General features: G+C 46.6%; 1 protein-coding gene across 2 annotated transcripts in view; it reads right to left on the reverse strand.

Moving 5' to 3' along the window:
* Nucleotides 1–8,980: 8,980 nt before the first annotated feature.
* Chst10 (carbohydrate sulfotransferase 10) overlaps nt 8,981–19,678 on the reverse strand; it is a 30,277-nt gene continuing 19,579 nt past the window's right edge. Inside the window, exons 4-8 of one of the 2 annotated variants that reach the window (XM_028775509.1) lie at nt 18,517–18,608; nt 16,378–16,612; nt 12,513–12,618; nt 10,649–11,155; nt 8,981–9,852 (exon numbers count right to left, since the gene is read on the reverse strand). In XM_028775509.1, coding sequence (XP_028631342.1) covers nt 9,747–9,852; nt 10,649–11,155; nt 12,513–12,618; nt 16,378–16,612; nt 18,517–18,608 — 1,046 coding nt within the window. In that variant the 3' untranslated portion in view covers nt 8,981–9,746. Of the gene's footprint in view, nt 11,156–12,512; nt 12,619–16,377; nt 16,613–18,516; nt 18,609–19,678 lie in introns of both variants that reach the window. The other variant, XM_028775510.1, reaches the window with a different exon arrangement.

Consider the following 19,678-nt stretch of genomic DNA (forward strand, 5'->3'; position numbering starts at 1 on the left):
AGAAACGATAAAATGGTCTCTCTTTGGGGTGCCCAGTGTTTAAGGAGAAAAAACACCTTTGTGTGACACAAAGACACAAGCGCTTTATATGTCTTTGCCATGATTGGAAGCTGTTGGCTTGCTGATCTCATATGTACATATGTAGATGGACATACATGACGCTTTGTAAAGGCAGCTTGATTTTTCTGTTTACAACGTCTTCCCCCCCCCCCGGTAGAATAATTATCTACAGCTTGAATAGAAAAACTTCTCACTAGTGCAAAATGCTTAATCATTACTTAGTCCTGTTTGGGTGGCTTTTGTTGACACTGATGAGTACCCGAGCCCAGATGGGTACAGAGAGAACACTTTTTCTGATTCTCATTCAAAACCCTAGGAAGATCCTGGCAGGCTGAGACAGGCTGACCACACCATGTCAGAAAGCTGTTTTCCCCCACGGCAGGTGGAGACCTTCCTTCCATAACAGAAGAGCTGCTCTGAGCCCACAGCTGGACTCTATTCATCTCAGAACAAGATTTGGAGTGATTGCTACTCACCGCAGCTGTTTCAGGGGCTGCTCCAGCAGGGAGTGAAAACACATTGAAATTGTACAAAGGACAGTGACATGCCACCATCATCCCAGACAAAATCCCGCAGGTGCTGGCAGTCTTCTGTTGAGGATTGCCTTCTGAGAAGGGAAGTTTTCTGTTATTTGCTCTAAGAACTTATGATCGATAAAGCAGACAAAACTGCTTTATTGGCTCTCTCACCGCTCATAGGCGGCTAGCCATCACTCTGTAAACCTGGCTCTCTTTCTGTTCCTACCTTCCCTTAAGCAAACAAATTCTGACTCCACAGATCCTGGATCCTGGATCTCAAACAGCAGTATTTTCTAACTTTTATCCTTAGAGCTTTCAATAAGATCTTAAAGTGCCATCCTCAAAGTGAGTTTACTGAGGGAGGCAGGATTTAAACAGGAGCCAGACAAGGAAGATCAGCGCCCCCTGGAGGAAGATGTGGACATGCAGCTGGCTGGGAACTTCCTACACAGGTGCTAATGTTCAAGGACCCTCCCCCCCCCCCCTTAAGATACCTTGGACAGAGTCTAAAATAATAATACACATTTGAGGTCCTCAACTACTTTTATCTAAAGCTTCATCAGTGTCCATATTTGGCTTGGTTCTTTATATAACCGGTGAGAACCAGTGGGGACATTGGGATTGTGAAACACTACTTTATTAAAATTAATCTCAGCGGTTTATGCATGCTTCATGGGAAGAGGAAAAGGATATCACTCTCTTACCACCTAGGGCAGTTGTCCCTGGGTCCGTGAAGATCTCTTAGCCTTCCTGTAGGGTGGCCTCTTGCCTCATTACCTACAACCTTGGGTTGTAAGTATTTAATACTATTGAATAACTGAGAACTAGAAAATGTGTTGCTGAAAACTTTTAATTATATTTTAAGTTTTAAGGTATGGTAATCACTTATTTTATTTCCATTAGTTGTTTTTCTTAAAAATTTTTTTATGTGTATGGGTATTTTGCTTGTATGTATGTTTGTGCATGCAGTGCCCATGGCAGCCCAAAGAGGATGTCAAACCCCCTTGGACTGGATTACAGATGTGAGCTGTCATGTGGGTGCTAGGAATCAAACCTGAGTCCTTTGCAAGAACAGTCAGTGCTCGTAACTGCTGAGCCATCTCTCAGTTCTTATTTTTCTTAGGTTTTTAAAAGCACACAAAGCGATGGGCTTCACTATAGCTCGAGACTGCATTTTTTAATCCCTGTTGCTCGAGAATTTATTCCTGTAATCTGCCTAGATGTATCTCTTTTGTTTTATCCTCCATGTGATATTGGCATTGTTTCTAGTTTTGTACATTAGCAACTTCCTCAAAGTCACAACATTGATTTTTCTTCCCATACAAAAATATCAAGGGCTGGGGTATCACCCACTGGCAAAATACTTGGCTAGCATGTGTTAGGTCTGGGTTCAATTCCCAGCACCACATATGTAGAATAAACATTTGTGACCCAGCAGCTAGCATAACAGGTTAACCTACTATCCACACAGACTTATTCGTGTATTCATAGCCATCTCAGCCATTGGAATAGGGCATAACACCTGAAATATTTATCAAGGACTAAATGGCCAAGGAAAATGCCATGTTCCCTTTGCACACACTACTCACCTGCGTTGTGATGTAACCAACAGGATACACAACATGAGTGATCCTAGGAGACTATGGATACTGAGGGAAAGAAACCATTCTCAGAATTTACAACCCTAGGGACATGAAACTTCAGGAAAAGACAAACAGACAAATAGATATATAATTTCTTTGTGGGGGCTGGTGGGGGCTGATGGGAATCAGACAGGATTCTGCCTCAAGCAGAGGAGGGAGTAACAGAGAGTGTCGGATGTTACAAATCTCTGGAGAAAGCACTGATATCTACAGTGGTAGGAAGACCTAGGGCTGGGAAAGATAGATAATTCTGGAAACCCACTTACCATCTGTAGCCCAGGTCTGGAGTCAAAGGTTGAACCTTCAAGACTTACTGGGGCTCTGCAAAAGGTAAGATCCGGATAACACATGCCTGGGCAACAAGAAGCCAGAGGTTCATCCACAGAGCTCACGACTTACAAAAGGAGAATGCTAGGTTTATAGTGACCCTGTATTAACGTCCTGTTGCTGTGAAGAGACTCCATGACCATGGCAACTCTTATAAAGGGAAGCATTTAATTGGGGTCACACCTCTTAGTCCCTCTCAAACAGGCCATTCCCTAATGACCAAACTTTCAAACATGAGCCCATGGAGGCCATCTTTATTCAAGCCACCACAAACACCATGTTCAAATTTCCAGGAACTATGGGCTGTAATTGTCTGTGAGTATACAAACCCATGTGGACTCTTGAGAAGTATGACTTGATTCTTGTATTATATGAAGCTATTCAGTTTGAGTTAAGCACTATGCATTTGTGTGCAAACCAAGGAAGAAGGCAGAAGGAATACTCCCTGCTAGAACTTAGATGTTCAGCATGTTTTCTGGAAGGATCTTAAAGGAATGCCTTTGGGCTCTTACCCAGGCACTAAGAACTGCTTCTGTCTGATTGTGTATTGATACAGATTGTTACCAGGACAGTGTTGGAAGAAGCAGCCACAATTCCTTCCTTCTGCTCTGCTCCTTCAGGTTCCACATGGAGACAAGTTCCCTGTGTCTAAACAGCTGGAGGGATTCATCCAGGGCTCTGGGTCTTAATTCTAGGTAGGGCTAGCTGGAAAGATATTCCTATACCCTAATTTCCAAAGCAGTGTGATGTGATTAAGCTGCCCTATGCTCACACAGCAGCCTTTTTAACATGTACAAAGATCCCGAAGTGTTTATTGAACTTGTTAGTTTAAGGAATGGCAGAAAATGTAGACTGTCTTTTATCTCTGGTTCTTTTCTATGGAAAGAGTAACAAGCAAACAGAAGATAATACACAGAAAGTAGCAACTGTTGGGTCAGTGAAGGGGCTTAACCAGCAAAGGGACTTGTTGACAAGCCTGATCACCTGAGTTCCATCCCTGGCTTACAGTTCAGATGTTTAGTCTGTTATCATGGCAGGAAGCATGATGACATGCAGGCAGACATGGTGCTGGAGAGGTAGCTGAGAGTTCCACATGTTAATCCACAGGCAGCAGGAAGAGAGAGTAAGCCATTAGGCCTGGCTTAGGTGAAGCCTCAAAGTCCATCCCCCAACCCCAAGGACACACTTTCTCCAAAATAGCCACACCTACTCCAACAAGGCCACACCTCCCTATCTTGCTGGTCCCAGGGAGTCTATGGGGCCATTTTTATGCAAACCACCATACACACCAATACAAAAGAAGTACCCAGGGAGTCAACTCTGTTCCCTGAAGGAAACACCAGAGAGTAAATAGGCATGCTCAGACATCTCAGTGCTTCTAGAGCCCGGTTCTGAGGCTTGGAAACTATAGTGATAAGTGCAGAGGCTCTGTCCTGGAAAATCATTGTTAAGACTTAAATCCTCATTCCCTTTAAAAGTCACATGTTGATCCCCTGATCCACAGTAGGATGGGGACCCCAGGGAGATAAAGTTAGAAGAGGTCACAATTGTAGGGCTCTGAAGTGAGATAAGTATCTTTTAAGGGGTGGGGAGAAAAGAGCACAAGCCTCCTGCAAGTCATCAATGGTGGGGTCTGTCTGCACTTCATCTGGGTCTTTCTGGCCTCTGGTCCAGTGAAAACAGAATGCTCTTGTTAAGCTTCCCAGTCTGTGGTGATCTATTCCAGTACCCCGGGCAGTGAAGTGGAAACTTTTGGTTTCTTTGGAAAGTCAACATGTCAAAGGAATGCTCTTGTGAAGCAGACACAGGTGAAAGGATGTTTTGCTAAAACAACCATGTAAAAGGATGCATGATGAAGGATTGATTCTTCATTAACAACATGCATGTATCAGTCCACTTTACATTGCATTGCAGAGCTCTGCTTGTCAAGAAAGAAACATACCAAAAAACTTAGGTGGCATTCTGGGGCTTCTTGCTGCATCTGCAGACTCAGATTGATTGGCAGAGTGCTATCAGCTGATACAGACTCATCTGGAGTTTTGCTACAACAGACTCACACATGTGGTGAGGCAAGAGCCATGAAGGACATGTGATGTTTGGAGGGAGTATAAATAGGACCCAATGGACAGTGGCAGGGGCTTGCATACTTACCTTTGTAATGCTTCTTGGTCTCAACTCTTTGCTGGTCTTTACTTCGTTGAGAGAGGCACAGAGAACTTCTCCTGGAGTCCCTAGTGGTCCTAATCAGCCCTGCTGACTTGTGCCAATTCAGCTGAGGCCTGGCTGTCTCTGCAAGGATGTGCTACTGCTGCTGATTCAAGTTTTCTATCTGGACAGTACTGAACTGAACTGCTGGTGTATTTGTGAAGTGTTTGGGTTTTTTTTGTTTTTTTGAGACAGGGTTTCTCTGTGTAGTCCTGGCTGTCCTGGAACTCACTCTGTAGACCAGGCTGGCCTCGAACTCAGAAATCCGCCTGCCTCTGCCTCCCAAGTGCTGGGACTAAAGGCATGCGCCACCACTGCCCAGGGAAGTGTTTGCGAGTCAACAGAGCTGCCTCTGTTGATTCTTTGGAACTGAACGGCTGATCTCCTGACAATGCAGATTAGATTTGCTCCAAAGAAAGGTTACTAAACAGGTCTGTTTCCCCTTTCTTTTCCACTACCTCTGGTGGGTGGTGGGCTAGAAGGGAGGTTAAAGCATTTAAGAACCCATGTTAAAAGTAGGTTTTGAAAAAAATCTAAGCTACAAGGCAGAGTAGGAGAGGCATCAGCACTGAGAAGCAGGTGCTGCTATATTGAGAGCACTTAACAATGTGGGGGCAGCTGCACAAATCAAGGATTCAGAAGTGTATGCAACAAGTATGGGCGTTATGGAGATTCTTGGGAGATGTTCTGAAAACAGGGGCATAGAGACAGCTTCCATCTTCTTAGAGAACATATCACAAAAATTGAGTCCTGGAGAGACAGCTCAGTGAATAACAGACTCTGCTATGCTTGCAGAGGACCTGAGTTCAGTTATTAGCTGTTAGCATCCGAAGCTGTTTACAGTTAGCCTCTGAATCCAGCGATGATGTCATCCCTAGGCAACAAGGACAGGGCCTGTGTCTGTTGCCATGGCAACCCACTGCACATTCCCTGCACATGCTTCATCCGCATCACCTGTGAGAGTCATTACCTGGGTCACCTACATCAAAGCCCAAATAAAAGACAGAGACCCCAACCCATCTCTCTCTCTTTCTCACTTCTCCCTCTTCAGTAAAAGATCTCTCTTGTGGGAACTGATCTGTGCAGGAACAAGCCACTTTTCAACTAACACCAGCACCCACACAATGGCTCATAACCCTCTCTGCAACTCTACTTCCAGAGGGTCTGATACCTTGTTCTGGCCTTCAAGAGTGCTATAGATACATATGTGGTACACAGACTCAGTCACACATGCACAGACACACACGCACATGCACACACACACACACACACACACACACCCTTTAAAGAAAATAACAAAATATTGATGATAGGGAAAGTGGTGTCGAGGCCATTCTGGGGTGGAATCAGATAGACGTCAGGGACATACTGTTAAAGAGGACACTGTATGGAGTGGTGAAGGACCCGGATGGAGCATGTCTGTCTTGGAGTTTTTAGTGGCAAGTAGAACTTGCAAGTGAACAAATACTTTGCTAAAATTTCTGGACAGATTGCTGGAGGAGGGGGGTTGCTTCTCAGGGCTTTCCATACAGACAGCTTCTAACTTAGGAGGTTTTTTTTTTTTTTTTACTTAGGATATTTTGGCTTAAGCCTTTTTGGCTTTCTGATGGTGCAAAAATCAATATGCATTCAGTGGAAACTGTACTTTGAATTTTGATCCTTTACCTCAGAATAGCAATACGGGGTGCCGGGCAGCAACAGTGAACTGCCATCTGGCCAATAACAGGAGCCGGAACTGATGCCCACTGTGTATGGTGTTGCTAAGCAACCATGCCCATGGACTAAGGTACTTGATGGTTCTTTTGACTCAGGGTATTTTCAGCTTACAATGACTTTATCAGGAAGTAGCCATGATAAAAAACTGAGGACCGCCTGCATGGTAAAATGTGATCACGGAGAAAGGAGCTCAAGGCTTAGTTATTAAGCCAAACGTACCAGGATATGAAGGCTTCGGACATTCTCAGCCTACCAAGGTGGCAAGGAATGGGAGAATACATTGAGACAGAACACAACGCTGTGGCTGCTCAACCATGAGATGAGTGTGGGTGTGAACCGTGGTCCTAACATTGGTCCTCTCTACAGCTGCATGGAGCACTACAGCTATGCTTGGTTGCCATCTTGACTACATCTGAATGAATTAAGACCCAAGCAGCTGGGCACACCCCTGAAGGATTTTTCTTAATTTAATCTGAATCTTTTGACCTAAGAAGTTCCATGTTTAATCTGGGCCACGCCTTCTGCTGGCAACCTACATAAAGGATGTGGAAGGAAGCTCGCTCTCTTTGCCGGCTTGCTCTCTCTGGCAAGATTGTTTGTGGTAGGCATTAGAGCCTACTTCTTCAGTATTCATCCAAAACCTAGATCAGCTGAGGTATCTGGCCTTGTGTACTGAACAACTACTGGACTTTGTACTGGTAGATAACCACTGTTGGAGTAGCTGGACCATAGTTTGTAAGCCATTCTAGTAAATCCACTTTCCATGTTTATGTATGTGAATATATTCACATACACATATATATTCATATACACCACATACACACACACACACACGCATGTGTGTATACATTCTATCTACACGTACTGGCTGGTTTTGTGTGTCAACTTAACACAAGCTGGAGTTATCACAGAGAAAAGAGCCTCCCTTGAGGAAATGCCTCCATGAGATCCAGCTGTAAGGCATTTTCTCAATTAGTGATCATGGGTGGGAGGGCCCAGCCCATTGTGGGTGGTGCCATCCCTGGGCTGGTAGTCTTGGGTTCTATAAGAAAGCAAGCTGAGTAAGCCAGGGGAAGCAAGCCAGTAAGTAATACCCCCTCCATGGCCTCTGCACCAGCTCCTGCTTCCTGACCTGCTTGAGTTCCAGTCCTGACTTCCTTTGGTGATGAACAGCAATGTGGAAACCCTTTCCTCCCCAACTTGCTTCTCAATCATGATGTTTTGTGCAGAAATAGAAACCCTAATACACCATATGTGTGTGTGTGTCTGTGTGTGTGTGTGTGTATGTGTATGTACATTCTATCCTATATGTGCATATATCCATTATACAAACACATATATATTATGGATATATGTGGGTGTGTATACTTTCTATCCATATATATGTATATATATAATATATAATATATAAAAAATATATAATATATAATATATAATAATATATAATATATAATATATACATACACACACACATACTTTATGGACATATGTGGGTGTATATACATTCTATCCATATGTATATATACATTTTATATAGACACATACATTATGAATACATGTGGGTATATATACATTCTATCCACACATATGTATACATACACACACATTATGGATAAATGTGGGTGTGTATATATTCTATTCATACCTATGTATATATGCATTACACACACACACACACACACACACACACACACACAGAATGATATTCACCCCATCAGTTCTGTTTCCCTAGGGAACTAATTCCGAGTTCAGGAACAAAGATGAAACTGCCTGCCAGCCTCAAAGGGAACAGACAAAACCAGGCAGGAGAGAAGCAGGCAGACTGCTGCAAACAGCTGGTGTACACTGAGAAAACCAGGGCCGCAGATCAGAGCTGCTTCTCTTCCTGCAATAACAAAGGAACCATCTGAGGCTGCCAACACTGGAGGGAGGGCAGGACCAATGTCTTGCAGTCTTTTGCGCACTTTCCAAAGCTTTAAGTTGAAGTTGAAGGGGACAGGTCCATCTTGCAGAGCTGTGAGGGTGACTCTACTGCCCCAGCGAGTCTAGGATGTGAGTGTGCTGCTCCCTTCAGCAAAGCATGGTTCCTCAGCCATGAGACCCCAGGTCAGATCAGGTGTGAGGGGCAGAGTAGAACTCTGAGGTGAAGCTTGGGGGTGCAATGCTCTCTCTGTGCTGCGTCTGAGCAGGGTGGGAAGCAGAGCAGCTGAAGCCTGGATTTGGCAGTGCCCTAAGGGCACAGGGAGAGGATGGCCTCCTTGAATGAAAAGGAGGAGGAACATGATTCCGAAGACAAGAAGGATCTTCCACGACCTTGGGAGAGGGGTATCAAATTGAACCACTCTGGGGATGTTGGTTGTCTGGGATCAGGAGCCATGGTGTGTGGAGGTGGCCTGTTAGATGTATGTGGTAGAAATATTTACTTATTTGGCAAAGTGTGTTAGGAAAATGACCAGAATTCCAGAAAGAGAGATAGAAAAAAAAATCTGAACAAACCCAGACACACTTTAGTTTCTGAGAGAAAATGTTGCTTTAATCAAGACTAACTTGAAGGCCCTAACTTCACACACACAGTATTGACACTGTTGCCTGTCAAAAACAGGAAAGAGATTTCTGATCAGCAATTCAGGCCTGGAGTGATTTTTAAGAAGGTTTTGCTAAAACTTCACTAACAAATAACCCAACATCATGTTTATGGCATGTCAGTTCACGAGGAAGGGCTGAGCCTCCTTCCAGTCCCCAGCTCCATCCCTCACCCCAGGAGTTACCCGTGGCCCTGGAGCCCCTGCCCCAGGGAATCATGGGTCAGATTTGGCACACATTTTAAATTTTATTTTACTTTCACATTTACAAGTTCAGGAAAGGCTTTTTGAGAATAGAGCTATAGCCTCGAGGAAAAGCTAGTACAATTCCTCTCAACCCTGGGAAGATGAGTGTTCCAGCGACTCACTCAGAGAAACTGTCCTGTCCATCTTTAATAGCCCTTTGCTGCTGGTTGGCAGCTGAGACAGCTGCTGTGGCTTTCTTCTTGCTGGAGCTGGCCTCAGTGCCACGTTAGGTGACTTGCTACCTGGATGATGTCACCAGAGGTGGCCTCACCCAGGATTTTATTGCTGATGAATCTGATTACCCAACTGTGGTTTTTCAGTGGAGGAGGGTGGCACTATTAGACTCAGGGCCATAGGATCCGGTCTGCCAACATGAATGGACTGGCAGTTGTAAACAGCACTGGACTCTGCAATGCAGGCATGGCACGCCTGTGTGTCCTCACGGCATGTCAGCAAGTGCTTGTCTCTTTCCGCTGGAAATGCTGTGTCTTTTCTCCCATTTCAGGACAGAGAGGTTCATTCAGGAGACAGGTGGAAACGCCCCTGCTGCTCACTCTGATGGGGCAGGTGAAGACAAAAGCAGTTACAAAGACAACGGTACCTGATTCCACAGCAGCCTGAGTTCTCAAGACAGGCTGGTTCCTCCTTCCCTGTTCCAAGCTCTAAGTCCTCAAAGATGTTCCGATAATACCCTCACTTTCCAGAAAGGAATCTCTTCTGCAGAGTGAAGCAGGTATTTCTAGGGTCAGAAGTCCTGAAAAATGGGCTAGCTTGGGTCCTGAAAGGTCAGACCTCTCAAACTGTTCTGTTATTATCACCATCAAATGTCACAGGGCCTGAAGCTTAAGAGGCATGTGATCTGCTTCTGTGGCTATTGCTGTGCCAAAATGGAAGAAAGAGGTATCATTCTGGCTTAGATTCAATGCTATATGGGCCCCAGTAACCTCTGCAGCCGTCTGTCCGGCATCTCCATCTCTCTTGAAAGCACTAAGTCCACAGGTCATGGATGACACTACCCGACCACTGGTTAGCTGACACAGTGCCAATGACAACGTGACAGCTGAAGGAAGCAGGTTCCTAACACACCCTCTGGGTCTGTCCACCTGTCTCCAAACATCCGTCTTTCCTAACCTTTCATGGGGGTGACAGAGGCTGGGGAGGGGAGTCATCAGAGCATCTGTCACCTGAGCTAAGCAGGTAATCAGAGCCCAACATCGTCCGTGCACAGAACCATGGGACATGGTAGAGGAAATGCTGCTTCTGTGCTCAGACCTCCACCTAGCCAGCCCCTAGTCTAGCAATATTCAAGGGTCCTATGCATTAATTTAGCAAGAAATCTGGTTTCTGATACCCAAAGAGCTTGAAGTCCCCTTCAAACCGTGCATAGAGACGCCGGATGTCTCGTTTGCTGATGCCCAGGAAGTACTGTTCTACCTTGCTTCTGTTGTACACGGTGATACCTGGAGGGATGGTGGGGTAGGACACCAGATGGTCTATGCCAGCTTCTTTCAGGATATATGGGGCATCTGCCTCCAACGTCTCATGGTGTCCAATCACACTGTACTTTATCTCACAGGGTGCACAGAGTTCTACGTAGGTCACCCAGTGGATGATATGGTCCCCAAACTGAAGGTCTAACCACCTGCGGTTTGGATCACCCAAGTAGCGCACAAAATCTTCAAACTGGATCCCCCGGGTCTCTGTCCGGTTCTTCCGGTATTTCCTAATAATGCCTGGGGCTATCTCATGCCTGTACCAAGGCTCAAATCGTGGATTGTGAACAAACTTATCCTTAAAGGCAGAAATCAGTCTTTCAAAGGGATCTCTCACAATAAAAAACTTGAAGTATGTTTTCAATCTGAGGAAGAAAAAATGTCAGAGATGAGACGGACGTTCCAGGAGGTAATGGATGAGAGGGTAGGAGAGGGAGTAATGCCAGGCTGGGTCCTGCAGAGTTTGTCTCACACACACAGTGCACTCTGAGTACTGTGGACTGAACATTGCTATCAACCCATTCTACAGGTGAGAAAACAGAGGCTTAGCAAACTGGACTGCTCAAAGCCTCTGAGGTTGGTGCGAAACTGTTGAATCAAAGGTTTATTTTAATTGGCTGATTCAAAACTTCAAAACCCTTTATAAGTTTTGTTCCTGGGGAGGAAATTGGCAAGGCTGGAAGTGTGAGTCTGTATTTACTGAGGCTGGAGGCTTATTTTATGGACACAGCTTTAAAGATTCCAGCCCGAATGAAAGGGAAGGATGGGACGAGGGATAGGAAGGTGCCCCAGGCAAGCTGCAGCATGATAGGGCCATGGTCCTGAAGGGTCTGTGGTGGTATGACAGGGACAACAGTGATATCACTGGGTCTGTGGCAACATTACCCGCACAGTGTGCTTACCTGAAAGCCAGCAGCTGTTTCTTGTCCATGAGCTGCCTGTCTTAATTCATGGAGTCTCATGAAGCCCCAAGAAGAGTCCCTTATAGTCCATACCCAGGACAATTTCTGACACAAGTTTGTAGAGTTGTGAAGACTGAGTTACCCAAGGCCAGAAGCAACAAAGAACAAAGGACTGAAAAGCCAGGAGGGCCAAGCCCAGGCTGGACCAGACACTGAGGGGCAGCTCTTCAGTCTGTCTCTGTAAAGCCACCTCACAGCTAAAACAGGAGAGCTTTCCCTCTCATTAGCTGCTGACGATACTGCCATAGTCAAAGGGGCCTGTCTCCATGTGATGGACCTGCACACACTACTACCGAAGTGGGAAGTCCATGCAGAAGTAGGCGCAGTAACTTGGCAGAGTGTGCAGCACTTTCTTTATCATGGAGCAATGATCCTATTTAGTTAGGAATCCATAAGAACTTAAAACCAACACACTAAAGTGCTCCCACTCCTGACAATAATCTGATGCACACTTTAATGGGCCTTTGTGACAAGGTTGGGAAAGGGATTCTGAAGTTCTCAGGAGGCTGAGATGTGCAGTAAGCAGGACACTAAGGACACTGTTGGCCACTGCATGCCAAGATGAAACAGTTGGCCCTGAGATCTCTGGGGCCCTGTGGATCACACAGCAAGTACACACTGAGCCTGGAGCCCTGTGGATCACACAGCAAGCACAAACTGAGCCTGGAGCCTTATGGATTACACAACAAGCACAAACTGAGCCTGGGGTTTTGTTAAAAAAACTACCCTCACGCTTCTCCTCCAAAAAAGTCGCCCTTACCGCTTCTGAATTCCTATTTTGCTGAAGGAAGAGAGACGCGGAAGGCCATTTTTCTCATGGTCATGGACCACATTTTCAGGGATCTCTTCAATGGAAGAAAACGCTCCTGGGGAGAACAAAAGGAGACAGTGCATGGACTGCCTCAGTATGACCCTTAGAGGTGCCATCAGCGGCATCTCAGGCCCCACAATCTCCACAGCACACATTAGAAGCCCACAGCTGATGTCCACGTGTCCACCCTGAACTCCAGCCAGAGGCAGTAAGAGAATGGAGCGCAGCTCTTGTATCCATCAGCTGACTGGCAGGGAAGGAAACAGAAAGAATACTGATAGCCCACAGCCCTGGCCCTGTATCCAGGAGGCTAAATCTTCCTAAAGCTGGCAGTGCTTGTTCTATGATTTCTGAAATGGAGGGAGATGCTAGAGGGACATGACATGAACACAGTATTGACCAAGGCCCCCAGCACTGCCGAGCCCTCACCTCCATGGCAGACTCTGCTCTTGTAGCACAGCACTACCAGAGCAACAGTGTCTCACAGACCCCATGGCAGCGCGCATGGCAAATGACACAGGCTCTTGATTATAAGGGTGGGTCTGATGCTAAGGTCCTGTTCCCCAATTGGTTCTTGATCTGTCAGTAAAGAAGTCATGGGCCAATTGCTGGGTGGAAGGAATAGCCGGGACTTCCAGGTCCCTGGAGGCAAACAGAGAGACTGAAAGGAGAGGAGAGAGAAAGAGTTTGCCATGTTCCTGATGGAGAAAAGGTGACCAGTTACATGAGATCTCAGGCAGAGTGGCCCTAACGGTTGCTCCTGCGGGCAGGTGGGAATGTTTATCTGGGACTTGATGTAACTGAGCAACTAAAGTTGAGGACAGGCTGAGAGGTGCAGAGCTAAGAATATTGATAAGGGCATACTTCTTCAGGTGGGAGATAATAGCGCCCAGCAATTTTGTCAAAAAGCAAGTTGAAATAGAACAATGGTGTGTGTGTGTCTTTTATCTGTGGATTCAAGAGAAGCTGGGTGGGGGGTTGATAGTGCAGCCCATTCTCGGAGCTTAGGCGGGGTAGCAAAAGCTACACGAAACACTTGATGATGAAAATTCCTAGCTGGCATCAGAGGCCGTGTCTGAGGAGTCAGTGGGACCAGGGTTCTGTAGAGGATGGGTGAGGGCAAGACTTTTCTTTTCCCGATGGAGATAAAGGGTGAGAGGACCCTGAAGGGCTTATCCAGCTTCTGTGAACTGTAACATTTGGCCTTATCCTGATGCAGTGCTGTCAAGAGCAAGCTCTCTTGAGCTACCCATGTGAGAAGCACAGCCTCCATTCACTCACTCATTCTCTTCCAACCACTTAAGCCCTGGTCCAGGGCCCGTGATGTGCTGTGGTGGGCATATTTGACCATGATGAGGGGTGCCAGACCCTGAGGAGTCTCGATTCCCCAAATTCTGGTGGTTGGAAAAAAAAAGCTAGCACTCCTCGCTCAGGAACTTGTGAAGCCGGCTTCCCCATTCCGAAAGGAGCCATTATTCCCCTTATCGCTGGAAGGAGGGACAAATGGTGATTTGTGGTGAGCTTTAGGAAGAACTGTCAGCATAGCAAAGCACCACCTGCTTTCAGGCTCCCTCAGTGTCACAAGAACTTGTTAATGCGTTTCAGAGTTCGTGCTGGGATCTTGGCTCTTCTTGCTTCCTCCTGACCCTAAACAGCCCCCAGCATAGTCTCTACCCCCCACCCCAGGCACTCATTCTCCTTATAACCCTACTGTTTCTTCAACATGCTCTCTCTCTCTGTCTTCTCTTTGGCTCCATCCATCACTACCTCTGCTCTTCCCCTGTCTCTCCCACAGTCTGCTGGCCATGTTCAACCTACTATTTTTCCTCTCTGTTCTGGATCCTTCCAGATGCCTCTGGCTGTTCTCTCTCATATCCATAATAAAATCTCCTCCTTAACCATCCTGAGGAGCCAACAGCTGTCAGTATATAAGGAGAGAGTGGAAGAGCCAGTGGTTTGGATCTGTGCCTGGGCCTGCTCACTGTCCAAGCACACTGGGGGGTCAGCAGAGGACGGCCAGGACATAAGGACCTCCCTGCTTTACATGGCCTGGTCAGCCCAGGCCTACACTTTTAGTTTTAGGGTTTATTTTTCTTCTCTGTTTTAGGAAATAGCATTGCATGAGTCCACACAGTTTTAACAACCGACAAGCTGACTTTTCCAACTAGATAAAGCAGTGAGTTGGATGTTAAGAGCTTTCTTAAAATAAATGTATTTTTTCTTCTCGCTGACCATGTTGCTTGTGTCGATGTCAAGGAGGGTTCTTTGTTTTCAATTTAAAAAAAAAATTCTAACTGTACCTGTACTGTAACTGAAACAGTATGTGATTCTGACATACACAGGAAGTTTGCTGTGTGTGTGTGAGTCCCAGAACCTACATCAGTAGGGTGTGCTGACACACATATTTCATGTAGCCTTCTTCTATTCTGTCCCGCCCTTGTGAGTGAGTTATGATGCTTCCGACTGCCATGGCCCATTATGTGAGCCTCTCTGTATACTCTTTATTTTCAATTTACCCTATAGCCTTCACCTCCCATTCAGAAACCCAGCACACTGGCATATGATTCCCGGGGCACATTAACTTCACACCGTGTATGTATCCGGAGGGAGAGCCCTTGTCCTTTCTGCCCTGTGACTGACCTTTACAAAGTGCAAATGACAGCCGACACTGGCCAGCAATGCCAGGGGTGGGCCTGGGAGCTGTGGGCACAATGCTGAACCCCAGGAACCTGCCCCATGGTACCCAGGTGTGACTTCTGCTTGCTGGAACTCAGTCAGTCGGAGCTGAGTTTTAACAGATACCCTATAATTATTTGTGCCCCCCTTTGAGCAGGCCTGAGAGACCTTGTTTACCACAGCAGACCACGTGATAAGGATCTAGGTGGAGTTACCCACCTTGGCTGCACGGAACTTGAAAGAAGAACTGCTCCTGGGCTTGCCTTGAGACATCTCTGGCAAGAATGGGTTATCCCACCCATCTCTCCGGGCTGAAACTAGGAAGGGTTCGGGCAGGGCCTTCCCCTTTAAATTGAGAACTGAACATTAAAACATTGAGCCTTGTTCAGAGACCTTTGTCTTGGCGTCATCTTTTCTCGCCCTCCGTCCTCCTTTCATTCCCAGCCCCCTTTCAGGTGAACCCGGTTGACTCATGGCCTCCGGCAGCTACAATTATTTCAGGTGAGTTTAGACTAATTGGGATCGAAACAAACCTGTTGTCTAAGCAGAGCAGTGGGTAATCAGAACCATAGTGTATGAACTCATTTTTCTATGACTTAATTCATTCCCCAGAAAATGTCAGATTTTTCTGAAGCAAGCAGCCAGCACAGAAAGACTCGGTGTACAGGTGATGCTGCCTGCAGGCCCAGGAGGCAAGAGTCTCTTCCCAGGCTCTGGTTGTGGGTGTTTTGACTATTCAGGGAATGTGAGAGCCTTGCAGTACTCAAGACAGACCCAGCATGTACCATGGAAAGGAAGAAGGACTGATGGGGGTGGCCAGCTATGTCTCTGAAAACCCAGGAAATCCTGCCCTTGGTTCTGACTGAAACATCTCAGCTAGAGCCACCCATGGGACCACAGCTCGGAGGTAGAAAGGTTACCTAAGCATGCACACAGCCCTAGGTCTCCTGGCTGGCACTGTACAAACAAAACTAACAGGTTAACCCCACCGATTTTTACAGTGTAACAGGAGTGTGGAAAACAACACCGAGAACCTTCAGGAAGGTCATGGGTCTTTTCCGAAATAAACCACCCCGTCATCGATGCCACCCTTGCCCCTTCTCCCATTGCAGAGGGCACCCCCACATGCCACACATACCATTTAAGACGATCAAGACTTTCTTCCACTGGGTGTTGCCCACTTTGGGAGTCTGACAGAAAAGAATCTTGTGCTTGTCACAGACAAATATTCGATCCAGGACAAACTTAGAGACCTCGGTGTGTGAGAGGTTCCGCAGAGCCTCCTCCTTGCAGGCGTTTCTGATGAGCTCTAGCCGCTCCAGATATACCGGGGGCTGATCAGGATGGCTGTCTGAAAGCATCTTCCCAGTTGGCTGTAAGCGAGAGGGATGGAGGAGGCAGAGGGATTGTGAGTATAAAGCAGGAGAAGCTCCTGAAGCCCCCTTCTCTTGCTTTCTTCCCATCTCTACAGTGACAAACACGTCTCCTGCCACTTCACATGGCTCTTCCCCACTCTCTCTCTCTCCAGCCCTTCTGAGTTTAAAAAACAAACAAACAAACAACAACAACAACAAACCAGATAGAGACAGGTGCCCAGGAGAAGAGATGTGCACTTGATTCCTGTGGTTGGTTTTCCTAGAAGACTGACCGGATCAGCTGAAACGGTGAGTAAGCTGGAGTTCGGAGTGAAGAGGCAGTGTACGGTGCTACTCCACAACGGGGAGAGCATCCCTGACACAAACAGTCCTGGACCCAAGCCCTCCCCCATCTTCCACGACTCTGAAGGCCAGCAGGACCGTTCGCTTCATAGCTACTTAGTCTTGACTGGGTGTGTGGCAGCGAGGTTCGATGGTTATACCCAAGAATGCCTTAGCTGGGTCAAATGTGTGGCACGGAGAGAGTGTGTGTGCATATGTGTGTGCACAGCACAGTCACTGTGTGTGTGTGGAAGAGGATGGGGTCTGAAGACGAAGAACTGAGGAGGACGGGTAGGAGGAGCTGTACCAGTAATGTATAGACTGATCATTATATATTCCTCTGTGTGTGTGTGTGTTCTCTAAGAGGCATTCTGAATTTGCAAAGGACCACTACAGGGGAAGACCTATTTTCCCTGACACAGTATCTTTTCAATGGAGGCCCTCACCTCAAACTGCTTTGGGAATAGCTCACCCACCCTTGTGGTATTCTCTATTCATGTATTTAAATATTTTCTATTAAAGATCCCCACTGAGTTATCTCAAAAGAGCTTTGCAGACCTGGTCTTTCCTACATGAACGTCTTGCTAAGAAACCACAGCGATGCTTGTGCCTCTGACAGGGATGCTTCTGTTCTTAATATGTTCTAATCTGCCATTTTCATACCATGAACCAAGCAGCAGCTGCCCTTTGTCTTAGTCTGGTCTAAAACTGACAAACATCGTTAGCAGTGAACTCTTCATCCTTTCCAGCCTAACTGTGATCTGCACCTTCCAGACCCAGCATGCGATTGACAAGAGAAGCCTTCCTGATTGCACCCCTCTCCCGGACAGCGAACACAGAGAGCTATGTGAAGTGGATCTGCAGAGGAACACATAGAGTCGGAACCAGGCATCGAAGACTCCATGAAAGCTGACAGCTGGACTAGGCCCTGTTATCTGCCCTGCCATCTGGGGGCCTCTCCCTTGTCTTGGATTCAGTTGCTCATTCATATAGTATGGAGTCTGGTCCCATGTTCCCTCTGACCCCAGAGTTCCACTCTGGAATAACTTGAATAACCCTTGCTGTCCCCTGTCCAAAATGCTTGGGGACAGAAATGCACTGAATTTAGAACGTTATTTTGGACTTTGGAATATTCCCATCTATTCAATGAGACGTTTTAGGGACTCAGATCCAAACCTGAAATTCATTTATGTTTAATATACACATCGAGGTAATTTTATACCATTTTGGGGGTTATGGGGATTACGCCCTGGGCCTTCTACACTTTAGGCAGTAGCTGTAGCACTGAGTGACAGCCCTAGCCATATTTTAAATAATTTGATGCATGTGACAAAGCTTTTCGGTGTGGGAATTTCCACTGAGGCACCATGTTGGTGCTCAAACACTTTCTGAGTGTGCACTTCTCATATGTCAGATTTTCAGATTCAGAATTCTCAACTTGTACCATAAACGAAGGTGCACTGACATAGGCGGAACCTGTGAGAGCCACTGGGAGAAACCACTCCCATGTGACAGGGCCCCTGTGCACTGTTCCCACAGGAAAGCAGTATCCATGTCAGAGGAACAAACGTTATGCTCACCTTTATGATTTCAGGAAAATGCTTCTCTCCTCTTAGTCTCTCTGCTTCCGGCATGGTCGTCAGGAACACAAACTCCTGTTTGGCACTATACCCTGGAGGACAGATAAACATACGTTCTCACTGAGGGCAGGGCACAGAGATCGGTGGGACAGAAAGTCATCCCAGGAGATGCTACACCCACCCAGCTGCATCCCGATGGCTTCTGGCAAGGGCAACCCAACTTGAAGGTCAGTCTGTATGAGAAAGAGAAATGGAGCAAGTGGACCTTATGGACAGAATGAGCCAACACGTAATCCTCATCCACACCTTTGAAAAAGAACCGAAAACCATCCACGGTCTTACCTTGAAAATATGAAGCCATGAAACTTAAAAGGTGAACAAAAAAGACAAAAACCTTTAGAAAACTGAACTTCATCAAAACTTAAAACCTGGGCTTTGCAAAGGCCTATCTGAAGAGGAGGAAAAGCTAAGCTGTGGCCTGGGAGAAAGCATTTACAAGCCCCATACTCAACAGAGAGCTTGTATCGAGCAAACACAAAGAAGTTAACAGATGAGACACTTAAGAACGAAACAAGCCAATGCACACAGGAGCAAGACACGCAGGGGCGAGCTCACTGAAGATGATCATTGGCCACAAGGCAAACAAATCAAAATCACAGGAAGACAGTAGCAGAGACCCATCAGAATGTGTGAGAAAGAACAGCAACCAAAGGCCGCAATGTGGAGAAACCTGCTTGTGTATACAATGTTTCAGTATGATAAAGCCAAGGTGGAAAAGGGTCTGTGGGGAAATATTATAGGCCACAGCTGTGGAGTCTCAGTGGGTTTCCACACTGTGGCGGGTCCCACATGTAGGAGGAACGTCTAGGGTTCCAGCGGCCTGAGGCTTTGGCGGCGGCAGGCTCCAATAACACGAGGAAGTCCTTGGTTCCAAAATGGTTTATTGTCATGGCGGATGGTGGATGAATCTGGAAGTACCCCCATAAAACTCAGGGCAGTCCCGAGTTAAATAGGGAGGGAGAAAGGGGGAGGATCGGGGGAGGATCTGGGGAGGCATGCTTAATTTGCTCCACCCTCTGGCCTTCATTAGTATGTAAATCCCTAGGGGCTGAGGCCTCTAGTCATGCCCTCTACCAGTGCACTTTGGGAGGGGCTGCAATGA

The sequence above is a fragment of the Grammomys surdaster genome, unplaced genomic scaffold, assembly GCF_004785775.1.
Source record: "Grammomys surdaster isolate TR1022 unplaced genomic scaffold, NIH_TR_1.0 255, whole genome shotgun sequence".
Lineage (NCBI taxonomy): Eukaryota > Metazoa > Chordata > Mammalia > Rodentia > Muridae > Grammomys > Grammomys surdaster.